Source organism: Anneissia japonica, unplaced genomic scaffold, assembly GCF_011630105.1.
Source record: "Anneissia japonica isolate Jap-2015-1 unplaced genomic scaffold, ASM1163010v1 scaffold7766_len575116_cov191, whole genome shotgun sequence".
Classification (NCBI taxonomy): Eukaryota; Metazoa; Echinodermata; class Crinoidea; order Comatulida; family Comatulidae; genus Anneissia; species Anneissia japonica.
In genome coordinates, this window is record NW_022694700.1 from 21,578 (window position 1) to 44,930 (window position 23,353).

General features: G+C 32.7%; 2 protein-coding genes across 2 annotated transcripts; both read right to left on the reverse strand.

Moving 5' to 3' along the window:
• Positions 1-2,123: 2,123 nt before the first annotated feature.
• Positions 2,124-7,193, reverse strand: LOC117101157. Its single transcript, XM_033241038.1, has 6 exons — positions 6,887-7,193; positions 6,102-6,167; positions 5,270-5,420; positions 4,826-4,980; positions 3,860-3,997; positions 2,124-3,592 (listed from the first exon to the last, which is right to left on the reverse strand). The coding sequence occupies exons 1-6, from the start codon at positions 7,058-7,060 to the stop codon at positions 2,669-2,671; spliced, it is 1,608 nt and encodes a 535-aa protein (XP_033096929.1). The 5' UTR covers positions 7,061-7,193; the 3' UTR covers positions 2,124-2,668.
• A 5,409-nt stretch (positions 7,194-12,602) lies between these two features.
• LOC117101159 (dolichyldiphosphatase 1-like) lies at positions 12,603-23,272 on the reverse strand. The gene is made up of 8 exons (XM_033241040.1): positions 23,135-23,272; positions 19,254-19,354; positions 18,636-18,720; positions 18,145-18,238; positions 17,337-17,435; positions 16,243-16,333; positions 15,718-15,845; positions 12,603-15,508 (listed from the first exon to the last, which is right to left on the reverse strand). The coding sequence occupies exons 1-8, from the start codon at positions 23,193-23,195 to the stop codon at positions 15,472-15,474; spliced, it is 696 nt and encodes a 231-aa protein (XP_033096931.1). The 5' UTR covers positions 23,196-23,272; the 3' UTR covers positions 12,603-15,471.
• Positions 23,273-23,353: the final 81 nt, after the last annotated feature.

Below are 23,353 nucleotides of genomic sequence, written 5' to 3' on the forward strand. Positions count from 1 at the left end.
GACACATACGGATACAAACATTGTCCTACCAGCCTAACTGTCAATATGAGGGTTATTCAGGAGCCAGGCGGTCGCTCGCCAGGTTTGAACCTGGGTTTTCAGCACAAGAAGCAGGAATATCTCTCAGCCAACCGCTAAAAGCACCCCTAAATAATTATTAACAGTGCTCGTATAAGAACACGATGTTATAATCGCATCAAGCATAGCTCTTCTAAGAAACGGGTTTTTCACAGTTGCATTAAAAAAAAGTGTCCCTGACAGGATTCGAGCTGCAACCTCTCGCTATCAAGTCAATTATCATACAGGTGTGTTTGTGGTCCTACCACCTTCAATTACTTGGGACTTTCTCACTTTAGCTCATAGACAGTTCAACCTTATAATACTCCGTTTATTCACTTGATTTTTGTACTAAGATGTACCACGTACCAAGTGTCACGTTTAATGTTTTGAAGTTTTAAAAGACATTGGTAGACTGCAATATGACCGGGCTCATGACATTATAACTGGGGGGGAAAAACCATCATCTCCCTGTAAGCGTATTATGTTTGGGATACAGCACACGGAGGTCATGGATACAACTCTATTGGGACTCAATAGTTTACGTCTAGCAGCAGCTCCCACAAGGTAATTCAAATTGCAGGTTATACAGTTCATTAATATGTCTACTCCCAAGGTATTTTAAAGCTAAACAATATGTGTATTTCAATATCCACCACGGATTCATGTTTGTTTTTAATTAGCTTATCCCATGTTAAAATGGTAAGCCCCTGGGGGCGAGTCGTACCGCCTGTACAATACGGTTAAAATGCACCTGCTCAAAATTTAAAGTACGGGATCTGCCTTGGTAGTCAAATGTATGAGCGCTATAAATCAAACTGTGCAACTATGGAGGTACGGTACAATATAGCCGTCATTTATATACTACCCCTATGATTATACCAGTGACATCGACGACGGTACCTTAAATCCTTCATGATAACCCCAGATCATATCACACCAGTCTCGTCTTGACGTCTTGTTGTGGAAAATAAAATTATGAAAATTATGAATAATGAAATTTTAATGATAAATATTTTGTAACCCGCAATTACCAACACTTTTTATAATTTCGCAACCAGAAAATTTGGAGTTCTTATAAATTTACGTTACCAAAAAATACAAATAGGCCTAATTCAATTTAAAGAATAAGATTTTATACAAGAAAAATGTTTTTAGGTTAATTTGAACTTCTAAATAGGACACTTCGGACAGCATTTTTATATGCAAGTACCGGGGCTATTGTGTCATATTCATTTTCGTTGGCTTGAAATCTTAAGACGCCACCCAGCCCTAGAGTAAGGCCTACATTATTTACAGTTTATCAGGTTCGGAAATCCCCTCTATCTTACTGCTCAATATTTTATTTATCACGTCTAAAAATATTTATTATGTACATTTTTGTAATATTTACAGTAAACGATTTCGGCGGTGTGCACTGTAACTGGCAAAAGTTTTGAAAAAAGACATAATTTGATAATGGTTGTTAGTGGATTCCGACACATTCTTTTCAAAGACGTACTATTACTGATGATAGCGGGCTTACAATCTAAGGTCGGGGTTTCGAGTCTCTGCTGTGCAGATTCGCTTGTGTCCTTGGGCAAGGCTTTAGCTACCATGCTTCAGCCCACCCAGCTGTATCAATGGGTACCAGCAAACTGGGGGACTAACCTGCGACGGACTAGTGTATCGCCCAGGAGGGAGTACAACTCCCATCCGCTTCACACAACAGAAACTGGGGATAAGCTCCAGCCCTATGAGCCCTTGTGGCTCGGAAAGGATTTAGTAGTAGTTAGTACTATTACTGACGCTCGATGATTATAGTACGTCCCTGATTTGAAATAGGCCTGTATTTTATAATTTATATTTTTCCAGCACCAAAGCTGTCCTGCCCTCACACGGAACGGTTTAATCCAGGGGCGACCATAGACATTCAGAAGCCACGTAACCGTTTTTTTTTCTATGACATTAATCACTGAATGTGGATGACTAATCAAAAGTATGGCTGAAAGATAACCTCTGATATGAATTTGATATCGTTATGATGATTTCTTATTCAACGATGGAAAACAGACAACTCACATCAATATATTATGCATTTATTGATTTAATCTTACTTATGATATTCAAACTCATCAACGTTTGTGAATAAGTTGATTAAGTATACCATGATATTCTTAGAAATGGATTATTGGAAATGTGCCTAGTGGCAAATGGAATTAGAACAAAAGAAACAAGCATGCATTAATGCAGTTACAATAGTGTATCGTGTAATGATGATATTAATGTGTATGAACATTCAATAATATTTTGATCATGAAAATTACAAATATAATTACTAGTGGTCTAACATAATACAATTTGATATTGTTAGTGTATTGCATAATGAATTGTTATGTAATGGATTGCACCTATTCAAACAAATAGGCCTAATATAAAAACGATCTCAAATTCTGTAAAAATAATATTAATCCTTAACTTGAAATAAATATATTTTTATTATTATAAATATTTTTTTATCCATATAATTTGTTTCAATTAACTATTTTCTGGTGCTAGCTCAACTTTTTAAAGAATTTTTTTCAACTTAACAATTATTTTTTTTCCGTGCAACAAATATTTTTTTTAATTTCTACAGTCGTGTATAAGTCATATCGAATAGGGGCGATGGGTCACCCATAAGGTTACACATGCTTCCCTGGCGACTAAGTTGAGGTAGAGTAGGACTTTTAAAGTCAAGTATCTGTGAATGTTTCGCCTGGAAGGTTTCTTTTGTTTTCTTAAATGTATTCAGCTTCTTGTTTGTTTGACTTCGAGGGTGCGGCTGATCAGTAGAATATTTAGGCCTACTTGTTGAAACGATAGAATTATCATTCTCGTCGACAACAGCCGGAGCTAGAATCGTATGACTATGTGACAACGGTTCTGTTCGGTTGGAAATGACGACTTCGGGTACCAGACAATTCGGCAGGATTAAGTCGTCATTCTGAAGACAGATTGGTTCATCTTGGCATGGATGTGGAAATTTGGCGTTGTCTTGAAAATTTGGAGGAGCTGGAATTACGTCATCATTAAAAGCAATAGGAACTGTGTATAACACAGGCATTTCGCATGGTAGTGGTGGTGGCGGTAACCAGGTAGGAGACTTTAAATATGATGGTGGCGATGGCCAAGTATAGTCACCAGCAGCTGCCCAATCCGTATTATTTAGGCCAGTTTCTTCCACGATCGACTCCGTAGTCACACTCTCTATTCTCGGTAATGTTGGAGTGGACACAATGGAAATCAGACTCGAGGGTCCGGAAGAAGGATGTGGAAGAACTTGGTCGTACCTCAGCATAGGATTTGGTGGTATCATGGTCTTTTCCTCGTGGGTCAAATAATCTTGAATAGCTATCTGTGTATGGCTAATGAACGGTTCATTAGTCTGGTGTTTCTCAACAGGTTTTTGACGAACTATTCGCCTGTCCGTGTATTTGTTTTCCATAGAATCAAGTGATACGAGCACGGTCTCATCACAGCAACTGGTAGACAAGTCCAACGGAATTGCTGTTACCTGTGGATATAATATAAAACCCTGATTTTGCCCTTTGTGAACTACTAAATTATGAGTAAACATCCTACATATATAAATATTGCTCCTTTTAATAATAATAATAATAATAATAATAATAATAATAATAATAATAATAATAATAATAATAACAATTAATACAAATTTCACACAACGAAGAATTATGATTAGGAATTGACCATTAAAAATGTACATATCACTTAAGTTATACTATTAGTAAAAAAAATTGACATAATAAAAGTCTCTAACCTCAGAAACTATTTCGGTCTTCAGTGGTTGCTCATTGCAGCCGTCGTGGAAAACCCAACTGCATGGACTAACATTTAAGCTTCTTCCGGCACTTTGTCTTGTCATCAATTCTCCCGCAACATCATCATAATTGGGGCTCTGTACGGAGTAAACAACGTTGTTAGTAAAATGTGTTCATTTAGAGTGAAAAAATATGTAGGAATACAGAGTGAATTATGTAGGATAATAGGCTTCCTTTATAGTGCACGTAATACAAAAAAAAATGACATGTAATACATCTATGTGAAGAAACATGGATAATTAATGTAAACATTCATCTTTCACCTCAACTTCTCCATTCCATTATAAATTTATGATTGTAAATGGTTGCATTAATTGCTTGGCTGTTAAATTTCTTTTACATCGCTTTTGTGGATTCCGACACATTCTTGTCAAAGACGTACTATTAATGACATGTAATACATCTTTCTGAAGAAAAACATGGATAATTAATGCAAACATTCACCTTTCACCTCAACTTCTCCATTCCATTATAAATTTATGATTGTAAATGGTTGCATTAATTGCTTCGTTGTTAAATGTTCTCTTACATCGTTTTTCCGTTCCTTTAGTTTGCTGCTATTGTACTTTCCAGTACTTTTAAATTTAAACAGCCACGGCATTATGATTTCAAAAACAAGTCAGCAGGCTCAACAGAAAAGTTTTAACGATAGTGGACAATAGAGGGCTTCTGGAGATATGATTACATTTCAGAATTACTGTACACTGTCACTGCTGATAGTCAACTCTATCACGGCGCTATAATGATGTTAAAGGAGTGTAAACAAATTCGAGATACTTTCAAGATATAGGCCTAAAGATGTGTGTCGCCATACGCAAAAGGCACAGGCGATAGCAAAGATTATTAGTTATTGTAACCAATCATTTATTTATTGAAACATCAGTTGCATACGAAAAACAGCCTACCTTCTTTCTTTCAGATGATTGGTGAATACGCTTGATATCGGCTAAGTAATGCTGAAGTCTTGAGCGAATGCGATGTGTTATTATAATAGTGTATATGATGCCGAAAATCGATGAAACCAGGCCAATCACTGTTCCGACTAATGTCAACAAATAGGCTAAAAAAATTACAAGAGTGATCTTATATTTTCTTAGCTTATTTTTTTTAAAAGATATTTAGAGTAAAGTTTCAAATGGATTAAGTAATTAAATATAAATCAATTCAATTCGATGTTCACTCATCTAAATGGTAACTTATGACTATAAAAAAAATACATGCTAAAAACAATTGACAAAATTTTATGAGGAAATTATAACATCAGATAGGTAATGTTTTAAATAATTTAGACCTAATTCAGAGGTACATAACTAATCAACTTGTTTTCTCTGTGTTTATATTGCGTTTACCAATATATATGACATTGTTTTTGTCCGCTAGAATTTCGTTTTTATTCTGAAAAGCACCGTTGAAATACTTCCACTCAACACACTTGAGAATCGAGACATTCGCGATGCAAACTGCACACACTAGTATTTGCATCGCCAAGATCACAGCTACCTGGACCACGTGTTCAAAGCAAAAAATAAAAATAACATATGTTAGCATTGCCATAATTGAAATTCAAAGGTATGTAGGCCTCTATTTTTCATCTACCAATATAGAAAGTCACTAACCAACAGCCTGCGGCCTATATGTAATCTACCTTACAAAGTTTACTTCTCTGTGCATTAAGAATGTCAATTCGTAAGCAACATCTTTGAGGACTTTATCACACCTGAACTTAAAATGATATCGTGTTTCCTGGGCGTATAGTGTCAGAAAACGTAGGTAAAAAATAACAGAATGGTACTCTTTTCTTCTGGTATAGAAAAACCAATCTTTCAGTAACGTTTGCATGCTCTGAACACCCACTCTGCTCAACTTTTTTTCGTAGACCTATAATGTATATACTTATGCGAGATGATATTGTCCTACTAACAATTAAAAGTACAGATCAATAAATTTCACCAAATTAGTATATTGTTATATTTCAATAGTATTAATATATACCGTTTGTGGTGGAAACCAGTTAAAAATCAACAAAAAACGAATTCCCCACTTTTAGGAGGATCTATTTTCACAAATAAACAAAAATCACCAAAAGCTAGTGATCACGGGAGGCCTACTTCGAATGTTGAGAAAATCATTTTCCTCATTATATTTCTGTCAAATTGCAAACTGAAAATATGCATCACCTACCTTTAATTTGTTTAAATATTCCATGCAGTTACAGAGGGCCAGGATGTAGACCCCTGTAGCAAACACCTTTAAATAGAAACAATAGATTTACATTATTTGTGTAGGCTTATACTGTACTGTAGGTCTAGATCTTTATGTACTTACATGTTTTAGTGTTACAGTAATTACCGTATTATTACTCTTCTTTACTCCATTACTATGTTTATTATAAAAAATGTGCTGCATGAGATCTGTATTATTTAGCCTAGTATGTGAAATGGCTTTTAGATATTTTACAAACGTACTTTAAAATAAAGATCTTCCATGATTGTAGTTGTAACAATTAGCATCATTTTCAACCTATGTATTCACACAAAGAACTTAAAAAAACTGAATTTTTATATGACTAAAATCACCTATATTTAGATAATATTTTACAGTAAAAACTGATGGATAGGCCCATACTAAAGTGGTAAGTAGAATAGATCATGTGCGTATAAAGTGAATAGGTTAGGCCTACTAAGGGGTTGTATTCACAATTATCAACATTTTTACAAGTGTACAGACAGTACTCTTTTTCGGTACCCCCTCCCTCCCCTCTGAAAGTGTACACACAAAAAAAGCAAAAGCATTCCCATTTTTTTGTGAAGTCAACTAAAGCAATGACGTATTTGGTTGCTTAAAAATAATATTATATCCATATAGTTACATTGTAATTTTACCGTTATTTTACATATTGCATGTTTATTTTGAATCAACATTTTTATGCATATGTAAGAGTGTACAAATTTGACCCCTAAACTTACCAGAATTCCACCCCAAATCACGGAGCCAGTTTTGAACAACGGATACTCCAACACGATTCTAATTCCAAGGGTGGCCATCAAAGCACCAGCTACTACATACGCAATTGCAAAACAGGCCAGACCACAGATTGTTCTATCTCGATAGTAACTTCTTCGCTTTTTGTTTTTAGCCATAGTAGTTTTATTCAACTACGGTCTGTCTGATATTGGATATTTGAAGAGGGAAAAGAGAGTGAATCAATAAATGCATACGTTATTGTTCTCGTTCCTCTTCGTGTTGCCCGTTATGACCGTTAGTTCAATTCAACTGTACACCTGCTCACATATTATTGTAAATTCACAAAAATTTACATAATGTATAGGGACGTCACACACGTTAATCCCTTACTGCTTTCAGAAAGTTGAAAATGGTAACTTTATTTATTCATTACATGTATTCATTCGACCAATGCACATTTACAATAGGTACAATACAACAAATTTTAGCCAGGGCCAGTTTAGCAATGGAATCAATTGATTTTGATAAATAATCATATTAAATCGATGTCAACCAAATATAGGACTATTGTTTCACCATTCTTAAACGAAATTTTAATTCTGATTGGAGGATATTGTTCTATCCAATTTATATATATACAATAACATCCAGTCAGAATTAAAAATCGGTTTAAGGCTGGTGTAACAATGGCCACCCCACGGCAAAGTTGATATTAGTACAGTTTAGAAAACGCTTATCTCTCAATACTTACAGTGATGGTATAACAAAACACAGATGTATTTGGTTCCCTGATACAATCTCAGTAGAAAATTGAAGTATATACAGATAGCTTACTACACACAAAAATCATATTTTAAAAAGTTACAAATGGTAAAATGTACGCTGATATAAACCTGTGGAGATATTTAGTTAAATATACATATTTAGCTTACCAGAAGAGAAACTTTGCTTTAGCGACGCACTATTTATGTTAAATTTTTGTATTATGTATGTCGGGCCGGAGGACACATTATACAGTGAATAAATGTCCTAGACTTTGTGTCTAGGAACGAATGAACTAACGTATTAAGATCCCTGCCTACCAAACTATCAGTAATGTTGCATGTAAATATCTGCTGCCCTCTAATGAGGTCACTTAGAAATCGTAATATTCGTTGAAGGCAACAGCAATACAATCAATGAACGTTGTGGTAAATAGTGTGATGAGATAGTAAATACAATTACTTGTTGGTTTTGTAAAGAACCGTTGGGTTGTGTGAGTCGAAAAAACTACTGTATTTATAGTTGTCTCCAGCAAACGATTATTATTATTATTATTATTATTATTATTATTATTATTATTATTATTATTATTATTATTATTATTGTTATTATTATTATTATTATTATTATTATTCTTATTATTATTATTATTATTATTATTATTATTATTATTATTATTATTATTATATCAGTTTCTAAATCTAGAAATAGTTTTACACAACCCAACAGTTCTTCTGAAAACACGAAGGATAGTACATAAGAATTCACTGATTCTACATAAGTCTCCAATTACTACCGGTATTTAAAAATATCTTAATGACGTCTTAGGTCACGTGCTTCAAACAATTACTACCCAGTAACACAGATTTGGTCTCCATGATTAGGTTCACTCTCTTACAGTCAATACTATTGTTTAGTTGTGTTAATTAGATTTCAGTATTTTGGTGACCAAATTTTTAACGATTTTAAAACTTCAAATCTAAAACTTTCTTATTTTAACAAAACACTTTACCTGCCATGTTTTGCGAAAATGGAACTCCGTCCATATCCGGATTCGCATGGCTACACACTCTACATAAACAACGGGTGAATTTAGATTTACATATTCAGTCTTCGCCGTTTTAAAAGACATCGCAACTGGAAATACATTACCATCAAACAATCACTCATTTCCACCTTGTAAAAAATTCAAATATCATAGACAAAATAAAAATCAGTGTATTTGGGATATGAAACTAAAGCCTGACAATGTACTGAACTGATTTTGTACAATTGTTTTTGTTATACCTCTTATAGTTAGCAGGTAGCATACATAAATAAGTTAAAGAGAAACTTGAAATTAACACTGCATAGAATTTTGTGAGAAGCAAAATATTCCTTCAATTTACTTCTTTCATCAAAGATTATTTGCCACAATTATTTTCAGTATATAAGTCTATTTTGTTTAATTATTAACATTAGTATTGGTAAACCAGTAATAAAAACCAGTATTTGCATTTCTCCATCATACATTGTGGATAGTAACAATCGAAACATATGGGTATTGGCAAAGAATTTTGTATGCAATACAAAATCAAAATACAAATAAGAAGCATACAAAATCAACATAAAGCACTGGAACATTTTTGTCTGTATTCTATGAAAAATTCAGCTACCGATTCATAATAAGAAAATTATATTAAATAAAAATAACAGCACAGCATAAGCACCACAATACAATATTAGCAAAGATTAAACAATCAAAAAATGAATGAACCAATTTACCTACAAGTAGGCCTAAACTTCCCTTTTTTTTTTTATAAAACTTAAATCAATGTCTTACAATGTATGTTGATTAAAATGTTCACTATTTGGATAATGAAATTTAGTTTTGATCAAAATATGAAAAAGACACTATTGTTTTCAGAACTGAGAAACCAAATGTATATTATAAATTGTAATACTATTTGAAAATCAATCCTTATTCATATGTATATGAATATGAAAGGTGTGTATGGCAGCACAAATTTATGAATTGCTAAAATCAAATTTTGTAGAACAAGGCTACAAACTATAAAGTACTGATGATAGAAACGGAATCATGTCTTCTGCCTTTGGTATACACACATTATGAACCCAGGTACGACAATGTTGCATAGTATATTGTCCAAAATAACATAATTAGCATATTCTATGTAAATTTCCACATTATCTTCATAATAGCTCCATTCATGAGCAAATTAAAAATATACTGTCTGCCATAAGCTTAAAAACCCCATGCTTAAAAAATTGCATGCTTAAATTTAATTTGTATACTTATGTTTTAACAATTAGACATTTAAATGAGAAAAAAAATTCCTGTCATTTAAAAGACAATTAGGTAATACCCTTTCTGTATTCTTTTGCATAGACCCTTAAATTGTCTGGTAATCAATTTATGGATTTTTTTAAAATAGTAAAACATTTTTCTTTCAATTTGATCCTTTTAAAAGAGTTTTTCAAGATTTTAGTTGAATTTTCGAGGTTTTATTCTTTTGGCTGGCACTAAATCTTTAATGAAATTATAATTACACTTTCAAATACAGTCCTGACAATACTATATAAAACAGTATGAGTAATGGAAAAGCAGAGAAATGACACTGTAAACTTCAACAATGTGAATCCAGCACTTCAATGCACATGTAAATTAGCAACCGGTGATTTTGAGATTAGGAGGGACTTTTTTATTCCTTGTTTCGCGTACTTATTTTTTTAAAGATTATCTGAGGAGGGTGGAATATAAATAAAATTTTGTTTTCTTATTTAGCCAATAGTTTTGCCACAACCATCCAGACGGAGTAGAAAATGAATATAAAATGTTATTGGTGAATGTAACATAGGATGGTTAAATGCTTCAAATTTATATAATTAGGAAGAAATACACATCTTACATTTTACCTTTGGAGATTTCAAGGCAGAGGAGGGCCTAATAAACATTTTTTTCTGAAATTTCAACACGGGTGTGCTAATTGGCCAAAAATAAAATTTTATTTTTTTTCAAAATCATCAATATTTGCAGCCGGCGGGTCCGCTAAACAAGGTATAAAAGAAGTCTCACCGTATGAAATCAAAATTGAAGGTTTGACCAGAATGCAAAAATGTAAAGCAAAATTGAAGGTATGACCAGAATGCAAAGATGTAAAGGTAAGCCTGACACTCACTGCGACCGATGGCCATCAGCCGACGAAATTTATGAACACAACACCGCAAAGTGTGCGGAACAGAATTTTTTAAAATGATGATTCTTTCAGGCTGCCTTCGATGATCAACAGACGGCATTGCATCATCTAATGTTTACGGGGAGCAGAGTTGGGTTCACAGGTCGATGGGCGTACGACCGTCGTTCGACACAGGTACCCGGCTTAGGAAAATGTTTACATCACACTGCTTGATCTTATTTAAGTTCTACCCCACTTTTTTTCTAAGAAATAATTCCATCTTAATTGTCGTTTTCAAGGTTACTATAATTTTGGTTAATATCATACCACTGGACTGAATTAGATATTACAGTTTACGGAGACTTTCAATATATACTTCAGATTTTTTGTCAATCTATTAGCATGTTTTCTAAGTGCAAGTATTGATGCTGTTAAACTTGCTACAACACATGAAATAAAGGTAAAAAGACAACACTTTATGACTCATTGCAATTCTCTGAAATGAAGTTCCAAAATATGCACCTTTTGGAAGATACTGCTGACTACCAACAACTCCATTCCCAATTGACCTGTCAATTGAGCTTAACATCTGACCAATCAGAACGCACATGTTCCACAAACACGCACGTTTACGCGGTCGTTTTGTGGTTCCTTTGCAACATTACTAAAGGAATTGAGCTTACATGAACAGAGCACCTCATCATAGATATCCCATCAATCTTGGACAATTCATTTATAATTAATAAAAAAAAAAACATATCAATTGCTTGAATCCACAAACTCATTAGTACTGTACTGGACTTTGTACAATAAAATCTTCTTAATGCTATTGTCATGTAACTACAGTATCAGTCCTATGTGTCAATGTGATACAAGTCACATGATTTTACAATGTCAGTGTATGCACCTCATCTTTATCCACGCTATTTTTATGTGATCCCTCTGCGATTTGACTTAATGTGGGTGTCAGTCGAGTAGGTGAGCAGTAAGGCAGGGGCGCCGCTAACTACAGCCCTAACATCAGCGCTGGTTGCAGCTGCTCCTCACCCAGGATTCGGTTGGTAGAACCAAGCGTTCTCAGACAAGGACTTAAATTGGAGTCCAGTGTACACATCTGGCTTCTGTGCACTGTGAAGAACCCAATGCATCTTTCGGAAAAGTAGGGGGTTACCCAGATGATATGGTTCATTTCAGCAATTGTCATTGTAAAATGATGTGAAAATGTAGCTACTATAAGCGTCTCTTTACAGCTGCTAGGTAGTCACGGACCACGCCCATATGCAATTCAGCACGATGACGCTGCTAGTTATGGGTTATTCTCCTACCTTTACCTTTACCTTTACATATGACATTATTATGTCCATATATGGGCAAATCATTATATTTGTAACAGAAAACATAATAGTTTGAACACATCATAAGACATATGTGAGGTCTCACTACAAAATGAGTCTCACCATTAGAAAATCAGAAAATGAGTTTATATTACATTTTGGTAGATCACATTATAAGCTTTCATTGGGTCTTTGAATGGCTTCCCTAGGATAAATAGATCCATAGATGTTAGCATTTAAAGTTTAGGTGTATGAGCACCAGGTTTTGAGAAAATCGGCCTCAAAGATAAACTAACCTTAAATAATAGGACTAGAATTACAGAATATACGAAAAGAACACTGTTTTAGTAAGAAAATTCACTTAAAAAGTACACAATCATAAAATATAAGTTCCAAGTTATTCAAAAACATTAAAATCAAAATTTTGTAAAAATGTTGCCTTTGACCTATTTTGGTGAATATCTCAATAGGATTTCACCAACGATGCATCTCATTTCGTGGTGAGACCTCACATATTTGTGTTACCTCTTGAATTCGAGTCAAAGGGTTGTAGTATGGTAAAAAAAATTAGCCTCCATGTCCAACCAAATTACTCTACCACTGTAAGTGGCTCGCCATTAGCATACTAGGCAAATTTGTGACCATAAAAATTCTAATAATACTGAAGATAAAAACTGAAAGGTCCACTGATTAATCTCAGATAAGAAAGTATAATACATACTCCAAGTATTGAAATACACACCATCGTGTTGGGATTTAATATTTCGACATTAATTATGTCATCATCAGGAATTATACTTTCTTAACTGAAGATAAAATTTTTAAAGTTTTTTTTATTGTTTTATCACTTTAGGCATAATATACCCACTTTATTTTTTCTACCTAATCCATATGTAACATTACATACAGTACCACATCCTAGGTCTTTTACAACCCTATTAATCAGAGCCAATAAACTGATGGATAGCGCTGGGTGTTTCTAATTGAAAAGACATAAGTGAATGAATGCGAACTCCCCTAAATTATTACATGAACAGCTGGTTAAGTAATAACTATCATGAATATCAAAAGTTTACACTTTTATAGTATACTCTATAAAGCCGAGGCAATCACTACGTCCGACGATCATCGACCGATGCGATTCTATGCAGAGCACAACACCACGACACATGCGGAACAAAGCATTTTAAATGATGATCCCTTCAGACAGCCACAGACAATCAGCAGATGGCGTCATGTTATCTAGAGATCAGAGGGTGCGCAGTTGGATTCGTCGCCTAACGGTCTTACACAGTGACTGTCCGGCTTAAGATTCTAATCTTAGTACTATTTATAAACAAAATGGCTACTTAATGTTTTAGAAAGTGAAAATTTAGAAATGTTGATTGTAAAATTGTTGGTTTGTTTAATGACAAACAAGTGGAAGTATCTTGTTAAAGCACTGTTAACTGTATCTTTGTTTTAATCTAAATGTATTTAGGAATGAATAAGTATAAACAGGTTACCAATATCAAATTGGAAGACATTAAGCAAATTTTCTAACAAACACAATCCATGATTAATAAGTTGGTAAATGTACATGTTAACAAACTATTAAAAAAGTAGTTTATCCACAATAACAAACTCATACCAGATGAATGTTTTTGAGATTTTGTAATTAGTATACCACATCGGCAATAAGCAACCAGAATGCATTTGGGATGATCGCTTTATTAAATTTGGTGTGATTAAAAAAAAAGAAAAAAAAAAGCAAATTATCCTAGCAAATTTTTTTTTTTTGAGTAATAATGACTTTTTTTAAAAACACATCAGTCTATTTCGTGGTCAATGCTAATTAGTAGACTTAGGTCTCCTAAATAAAACAATGTTTGAATTTGTTATTAATGCATGGAACAACTAAATATAACCTAATTCTTTTGAAGTAATTTAAGCTGAATTAATTATATGTTATTTCTTTATAGTTTTACATCCTCCGATTTCTTAGATTACAAAGGATTAAATGGTTTCAAAGAATACCAATTAAAAATTACAGTACTTGGGTAGGTACTAATTGAAAAAGCTTATCTGAGAGTGGGATGCTGATTATAGTAAACATGGTAATCAAGATGGCTAATTTTCATTAATGTTGTTCAAATAAATTGAACAAAATATTTTAGTAGCATTATAAAAAATATCTAATAAAATAAAGTAATAGTGTCTGAATAAACTGTAAGACAGGAAGTCCAATGCAAATTAGCCTATTGTTGTTCACAGGACAGAAAGCTCTGGACACTCAATTTTAGCAAGAATTTTAAAATGAATGTGGGCTCAGAATTAAATGACTAAAAATCGGTGAGATGTCAACTGTAAGTGTTTGATCAGATTTTGATGCATGCTTTACCTACCAACCAGCACAAACACAGTTTGTTTGATCATAGTATATTATATGTTAAAAGAACTTTTTGTCTGATCTGATAATCTGATAAAAATATTTCTGATAAACTGGTCTGGGTTTACTATTACTTCATTACTTGAATACAAAAAATAAGGATTATTAAAACTGATGATTGACTGATTTGGTTCACTGAATGTGGTTAGAAACCGAAAGTTCATTTTAGTTTAATCATTATTGCTTTAGCTGTTTTGATTATAGTTTTAATACTTGTAATGAATAAATTAAACATAGCTCATTTATGGCATACACATAATATTCCATTATAATTTAATATATGTAAAATACACTTGTGTAACTATAGTTACTCTTACAACAAATGAGATAGAAAAGCTCCCCTATTGGAGTTAAAATCTGCAGCCTCAATATTACATTGGAGTAAACAATTAAACAATCTCGACCAATATCATTCTACCAATGAGAAAAACCTTACCAACTCTTCTGAAACCTGTATAAAACGATCCTACCTCTTTCAGATTTGTTTAACATTTTAAAATAATGTTTATTTCTGACATCATCATTCTACATAACAATACCAAGTCAGTTGTTATACAACCATTAAATTACAATCTTTCAAAATATGTAACCAGATACATTTTCAATCTTTACAATTAAAAAACTCATCTTGATTTTGTTAAAATCTTCTTTTCGCAATCAACCTGAATTCTACAGGCTTGGTGTACAGCCTCAGTCTGTCAGTGGACAACGTAGTAGTAGCCTGGCAGTCTTGATTGGTCAACCAAATCTAGTAGCCTAGGCAGACTTGTTTGATCACCCAACTGTCAGTAGTATAGTAGTCTAGGTAGCCTCAATCTGTCCTTGAACCAGCAGCAGTAGTAGTTAAAAGCAGACTCGATTTGATTTGACACAGGAAAAACAAAAAGTTACTGGGACTTGCTACTCAACTTTCTGTTCCTTTGCCTAAAAAATACAAAAAAAAATATCATATTAATAAAATTTCTCCAGCTATCTGTGGGTGTCAGTTAACTTGGTACTGTTTTAAAGTATGTCTTTTTTTTGTATATATATATTTTTGATACGTTTGTTTTGTTTGTTTTTGATATGTAGGTTTGATATGTATGTTTTAATCTCCCTTCTTGGAGGTTTACTAATAAATTAAAATAATTTACCTGGCTTCAGTTCTTGCTGTGGTGTATTCAAACCATAAAATATTTGGAATTAATGTTGAATCACGAATCATAAAGTATTCTGACACACCCCACGACACAACCCAGGGGAAGAAAGGAGTGAATACCACCTGAAAGAATAACAAAGTTTAGTTTAGTATGTTAAATTTGGAAAAAATGAACATAAAGTATTATATTATTACTGTCTGATTCCAGAATATACAGAAATGACAAAACATCACCATTTAATCATCTTTATCATCATAATCTCCCATTGCATCATTTCAAATTAAAACAATAATTATTTTAAAAAATACTGTAAACCTTTTGTAAAACTTTTAAAAATATACATAAGAAACACAAATTGTTTAAACTTAATTATGAGTCTATGTAGGTTTTCAGTGACAATATTCTGACCATCAACAGAATATTCAAACATTTTTGAAAACACTTGTGAAGTATCACTTCAGTGTCTTTATCTTATCAGAAATTTACTATAGAAATAAACATGAGGTAAAAATAGCTTACATGCGTGAGAAAAAACCATGGAATTGCAAGGATGATACCAAGTAAAGCTCCACACAAAACCTGAGATGTAGTGTGATACAGAAGGTAAATCCTATCAAAAGAAAACACAAAAAAATGTATGAGATTTTGTTTATTTACATTATTTTCATCATCTTCAATCAATCAATCAAATAAACATTTATTTCTTCTAATCAAATCAACCAATCAAACAATAAAATCATGATGTTAAAATTAATTCAAAGGCACAAAAGATCATAAAAAAAAAACATGTAACATTGAAATAAACAGATTTGATTAAATGAAAGAGGGCCGTGCTCAAAAAAGGAATGCCAAAAAAGAATTCTCATATGACACTTGTAGCGATCATGCCCTGAATAATTCTACAAGCTCAATTTTGTTTAATTAAACAAAAAAATCTAAATAATCATCATCATTATCATTATGTTTTATTTTTTTTAAATAAAGAAAGTTCATTTTCATTTTTGTCCAATTTCAATGTTTTTTTTTCCATGAGTTTTAACTGTTTTCTTTGTATTTTAATTGTAAAAGGTGTTACATAAAATTGTAGTTTTGGCCTAATTTTAATGATTTTTTGTGATGCACCTCTGAACAATTTTTATTGGAATAGGCACAATATAAATAAAATACATTATTATTACTATTCAAATTATTGTTGTAATTAATTTTTTATTTATTAAATTACTTATTTATTAATATATTAGTCATCACTATGATCCTTATTATTGTTCTTATTACCACCAGAGGCCTAACAAGAACCAGTTACAGCCCGGATGAACTTTGTTTGATAAAATTTATTGGCAACAAAAGTGTTTGATGGGTTACCATTACAAATTTAAAAGTTGATGTAATCAAAATTAAGTACTTTATTCTAGTTATATTTTTCTTGTCATCATTTATTAATATTATTGTAATTAAAATAATATTATTACATTAAGAGTCTATGAATATACTGTGTATATATTGAGGCAAAACAAATGCCGTGCAACATAGCTTGACTGTTAACAAAAGTTAAACTATCAAAGAAACTAATTATTTTTTTCAACTTGGCCTAAACTAAGGTCTGTCTAACTTACCGACTATACGACACAATAATAGCTAGAATGACTACTCCAAATCCAATTAAAATTCTCCATATATTATCAATAAAACAGGAAGATGTTGGCTGGTGAAGCCTAGAATAAAAATCAAAATGAAACAATAGCATTAAAGGCAATTGAAATGTGTCAAATCATAAATTTGGCACATTGTCTCTAGGGCAGCTGGCACAAACCAAGGTTCAGAAATACAGCAATAGTGAGCCTGTATATCCTCAGTTCATTTTATAATTTATTACAACATTTTTAATACTGTTATCTTGAAACTTGTAATGCAATCACACACTCATGCAATATTTTTATATTTGTCATATATTTTAGTCTCAATGTTAATTATATTTTTATATGCTGTGTTTAATTAAGTTTGTCATTCTTGGTGTTTTAAGCAACTAGCAATACAAATTTCATTGTTCACTTGTTTGTTCGATGACAATGTATTCTTGATTGATTCTTGATTCTGTATGCCAAGCTAGGCAACAGTAGATAGATCTCACTAGGCCACACAGAAACGCATGCCTAGTGCCTAACAAACAAGGTCACCAGTAGGAAGATTTACTTTTTAAAGGTAGCCCAGGAAAGGCCTTGCTAGCATGTTGATGTTATATTTCATTCATTATCTAAGGAACACTGCCATGTGTGTTGAATTTTCATTTGTACACTCTGAAATTTGGGGTGGGTAATACTTAGGCAGCATACAGTATTTCTTTAACAATACAGTACTAAAGGTTAAAGGTTAGTGGTTGGGCTTATACCAGGATAATTAAGCTTAATTATGCCAAATTTTTACCTGATACATATGAAGAGAATTATATAAACGGCAAAGAAGAACATAAACTGTGAGTGACTGGAAGGCATTCCATATTCTCCAAACCCTTCATGACCTGCAATGATTGAGAATAATAGTAATTCACCCATATTAACTTATTAAAACAATCATTGAGCGAATAAAAAATGTTACAGTATTACAATTTTGTATGTGTCCAAAAATACTCATTGACACTTGCATAATGTGCTATGGTCATGCATTACAATTTGGCTATTTGCATGTGGTGAAGAAGGTTTTGCTGCAGTGCAAGTGTTAACAAATTAGCCAAGGTAAAGTTACTATTCCTCGTACTCAAAATGAATCTAATGTGAGTTTATTTTAAAAAAAGGCAGACTGTTCTATTTTTATTTTGAGGGGTGTTCTCTTTTTGGGACAATAGGCAATTAGTTGGTTTATCCAGGTAAGTATTCAGAAAGTAGACAAAAAACTTTATACAGTATTATTAATCTTACCTCGTACAGGTCTCGGTTCCTTAATGAGATGCTTTGCAGTCCAGTTTACAGCCTCATTAAGCACCAAACCAGCAAGAAACGTAATCTAAAAATTAGTATCGGAAACTCTATTAAACAACAAATATAATTTGTAAATCATCATCATAGATCAGTGTTGTCAGGTAACAATGGAGATAGTCCAAAAAAGTTCTTCTGTCATGGTAGCTTGGAATTATTCTTGGATGAGAACTATACTGTATCCCTTTAAAACATTTGTCAACAAGCAAATATAAAATATAAGGATAAATACTACATAAATAGTAAATGACAAAAGAATCATGTTCAACAAAGATATAAAATATATATTTTTTTTTAAATAAATTAAAAAATAAAAATTGTATGAGTTGGAGAAAATATATTTTGAACATCAAAAATTATAAATTGAATATGAAATTATGAATAAAAATAACAATAAAAGGCATTGTGCATCTTAGATGTTTAAAAGGTGTTTTTTACAATAAATCTTGGAAATAGCAACTAAGGGTGATTGAGCAACATGTTTATGGAGGGAGTTCAATAATGGCAGCTAAAAATAAAATGATAATAATAGTGACAGTTTTATCAAGATGTCAAACTTACTGTATGAAGTTCTCTTCTAAACAATAGAATTGCACAAAAACCAACCAAAATGAATATCGGTGTAAGGCTTAAGTAAGCCAACAATTTTCCAAGAAGGTCCCCTTTAAAGAAAAAAGTACAAAAAAAAACATCATCAAATCGTGATTTACACTGGTGTATCAAATCATGTACCTGGTCTAGACTCTCTGGCCTAGAGAAGAAACCCAAGTAAACACCCTGTGTTTTCCTAGGTCATAGGTCCAGGGTTGTAGCTATAGAAAACTTAAGATTGGTGGTAGACATTTTAAAGGTGGGTGGATGATACATTGGTACCCTATATGTAATACAGTAAGGGAGAATTTTAAAGATGGGCAAGGGGGATAAATGTGGGTGGAGTGCCAAAACTTTAAAACATCCAGGCTTATTATTATTATTATTATATCCAATCTATCACCAGCACAACCCACTTCTTACAGGAATTATTGTGGGACGGTTATCTTCTAGCAGCAATCTGACAGATTTTATATGCTGACATTCTGAGTACAGGGTAGTCATGCATTCCAAATCTCTACCTTGAATTACCTTGAACGTTAGAGCATTAGCTCGTTTGTCCCTCCAGAGTCCTTTACAAACTCGCCCATTACAAACTCGCCCCTTAACAAACTCGCCCCTAACAAACTCGCCCCTAGCATACTCGCCAGTTAACAAACTCGCCCACTAACAAACTCGCCCATAGCCTTTCTGTTGGTATGTAGGAGGTACCGGTACCTACCGGTAGGTGGGTGGAATGTACCGTACATTCTACTTTCTGTTATACCGGTACTTATTAATATAGTATTAATTTTATTAATTGTGTTTTTACGATGCTTGACCTATAGCCTACATAATACTACATTTGTATCTTTTCAGTTTTTTACGATTTTTATTGTTTCAGAATTTTTTATTACAATTAAAATGAATATATTATTAGAGTGTTTTTCAGAACTGTATGTACTGTAGTGTTCTTTTAAAAAATAATGTTCTTTTTCTTCTTGCAGTTCCCAGAAATTTCAAGTCAAGTTTACAGTACATACTGTACAGTACAGTATATTTATCAACTTCTGAATAATTTCATTCATAATAAAGGTCTATGCATGTAGTTACGGTATTGATTTAATTGTTAAATTCATAGTAGGCCAACTTTTAAATCTGAATTTTGAAATATACTATTGTACACAATAAAGTTACTGTTGCACACACTACACATTCACTGCCATCCTATGCTTTTGCCTAAAAATAGCGTTTCTTTATGATTCTTTTTATAGCTAGTTTTTTTACTGTATACAGGTATGTGTATTGATACGATAAGATGTGATATACTCTTTATTGTCAAAATAAACTTTCGTTCCATTTGAGATGTGTTTTGCATACATTGGCCTACTCGGGTTAAAAAAAAAAAAGACATGTAAAAATAACCATCTAAATAATACCAATCGTTACAATATACTTAATACAATTGTACAGCAAGTACATTAATTATGATGATCAGCAGATTGCAGACGATCCGAAGTTGGTGACATGTATAAAGTAGGCGAAAAAACATGACACCTTCACTGCTATTGCACGTGTTTGCACCTAAAAATAGATTGTGTATTTAGCATCTGACCAGTAATGCGCCAACATTCCTGAAGGCGGCGTACAAAGAATGTCTGCTTACCCTGAAGAGTACTGTACCGTGGGAACCAAGTAGGTTGTGGGAGTTTCTTCCCGATTTTTTTTTCAATTAGTTACCAGACAACTGGTACAGGTAATAGACCTCCAAAGTAGTGATTTTTCCAGCTTTAAAAAGAAGCCCAAAACCGTGAAATGGCCATGTACTGTACTTTAATTATATTAAAACTATATTTTACTGTATTTCCATTATTTGTGTATTTTATAAAACTCAGAATATGCATCAAAAATGGAAATAAAACAAACAAGAAAATACAAACTTCATGTCTACTTCACCTAAAGGGAGTACAGTGGGAATCTTTTGGGAACCTTTCTTTCCAGGAATTATACTTTAGTTATGTAACTACTATATAAATAGCAAGCAAGTGAGTGATTTTTTTGGGCTTATGAATAACCATTATATAAATATATTGATCATTTTATATGGAAAATATAAATATGAAAAATAAATAGGCCTACTAATAATATACTGTATTTCATTATTTTCATTCATCATATATCATTCAGTATATTTTCATTTATGTATATGTAGGCCTATTATAAACATGATCAGAACAATACGGTAAATGAACGTGACAAGAAAACAAATGTATGACAAAATATCTAGTGATTTGGACAAATAATATGAATACCTGATGCGATACATAATGGTTGACTAATGGTGTGTGAAGAATTCTGATTGGTCAGAAGTCTTCAGGTTTCAAATCTGGTCTAAAAAAAATCGCTCCAGGACTGACTTACCTTATTAGTCCTAGCCTCCTACGTAACCTAGGCCTAGCTAGAGTCTAGGCTAGGCCTAGGCCTAGATAGGTAGGCTAAACGCTCAAACTTACTCAGTCAGCCTGTACTAAGTTAGGTAACCTCCTGGGTGCAGGTCAACTCGGCCACAAGTCAACTTGGCCACAGTCAACTCGGCCACAAGTCAACTCGGCCACAAGTCAACTCGGCCATAAGTCAACTCGGCCACAAATCAACTCGGCCACAAAAATTTCGGCTTCTGCCAACTCGGCCACAAGTCAACTCGGCCACAAGTTATTTAATGTAAATCTTAAGTTTTTGCATCCTTTTTCTTCAATATATGATTGAAATAAAGTACACAGTATGTTTTAGTAAAACAGGACCACCACACTACCAAAAGAGATTTGAATGCTATTGATATGAATTAAAAAGAGTTATTTATTAATGTGTTCGTCTTCTGCTTACTCACAACATTCTACTTCAACAATAATATTAAACAACAATAACGACAATAAATTAGTATATATTTGCATTGATAATACTAATTAGTAATTATGACGATAATAAATGTGATAATAACAACAACAACAACATTAATAGTAATATTTATTTTAACAAATAGTAATAATACTAGTATGGTAATAATAACGATATTTAAATATCAATTTCAATAGTAATACTAATTAGTAATAATAATAATAATGATACTTATAATACTAGGCCTACTTATTAATAATAGGGTAATAATATCGATAATAAAGGTGACAACAATAACAACTTTTTAAATTACTATTATTAAAATTATAATACTAAGACTAATAAATAATAATAATAATAATATGAATAATAATAAAAAATCGAAAATTATTTATTATTTATATGTTACTATAAATATATGTACTATATATGTAATAATAATATCAGCAAAAATTTGAACAATATATAATGTTAATGCTAAGACTAATAATTAATATTAAAACTAACGGTAATAAAAACAATAATAATAACAACAATGACAACAATAATAACAGCAATAATAATAAACAATTAGTACAATGTAGTACCAGTAAATGACTTGTGGCCGAGTTGACTTGTGGCCGAGATGACTTGTGGCCGAGTTGACTTGTGGCCGAGTTGACTGTATGTAGTCAAACTTTTTGTGGCCGAGTTGACTTGTGGCCGAGTTGGATCGAATTCAACCTCCTAACTAATCCAGCGCGGCCTACCCTAGCTAGGTCTAGTTTTCTCATCAGACTGCTGACCAGCAGAGCAGAGGCTAGCATTCCCTAGGCCGGCCATTCCCTAGGCCTACTCCTACTTTTAGCCTAGGCTAGGCCTTAGGCCTAGCCTACTGCTAGACCTAGGCCTAGGCTAGTAGTAGGCTAGGCTAGGCATGCCTAGCTAGGCCGGCCGCCACAGATCTTATTCTTAGTTTTATTTTTAAAGTGACTTACCTTGTGGGTATTCAACGAATGTGAGTGAAACCGGCTTCCATATAACGTCATCCTCAACCATGATCTTTCAAAATATCTCCTCAGTTATAATCCAATACAAAAATAGAGGCCTAATTTTTATAAATTATTCAGGGAGGGGTGGACGTGTCACTTTCTGAATAAGTAATCATCAAAAAAATAATACAACACTTGTGAATTACCAGTCTGAACCGCTACTAT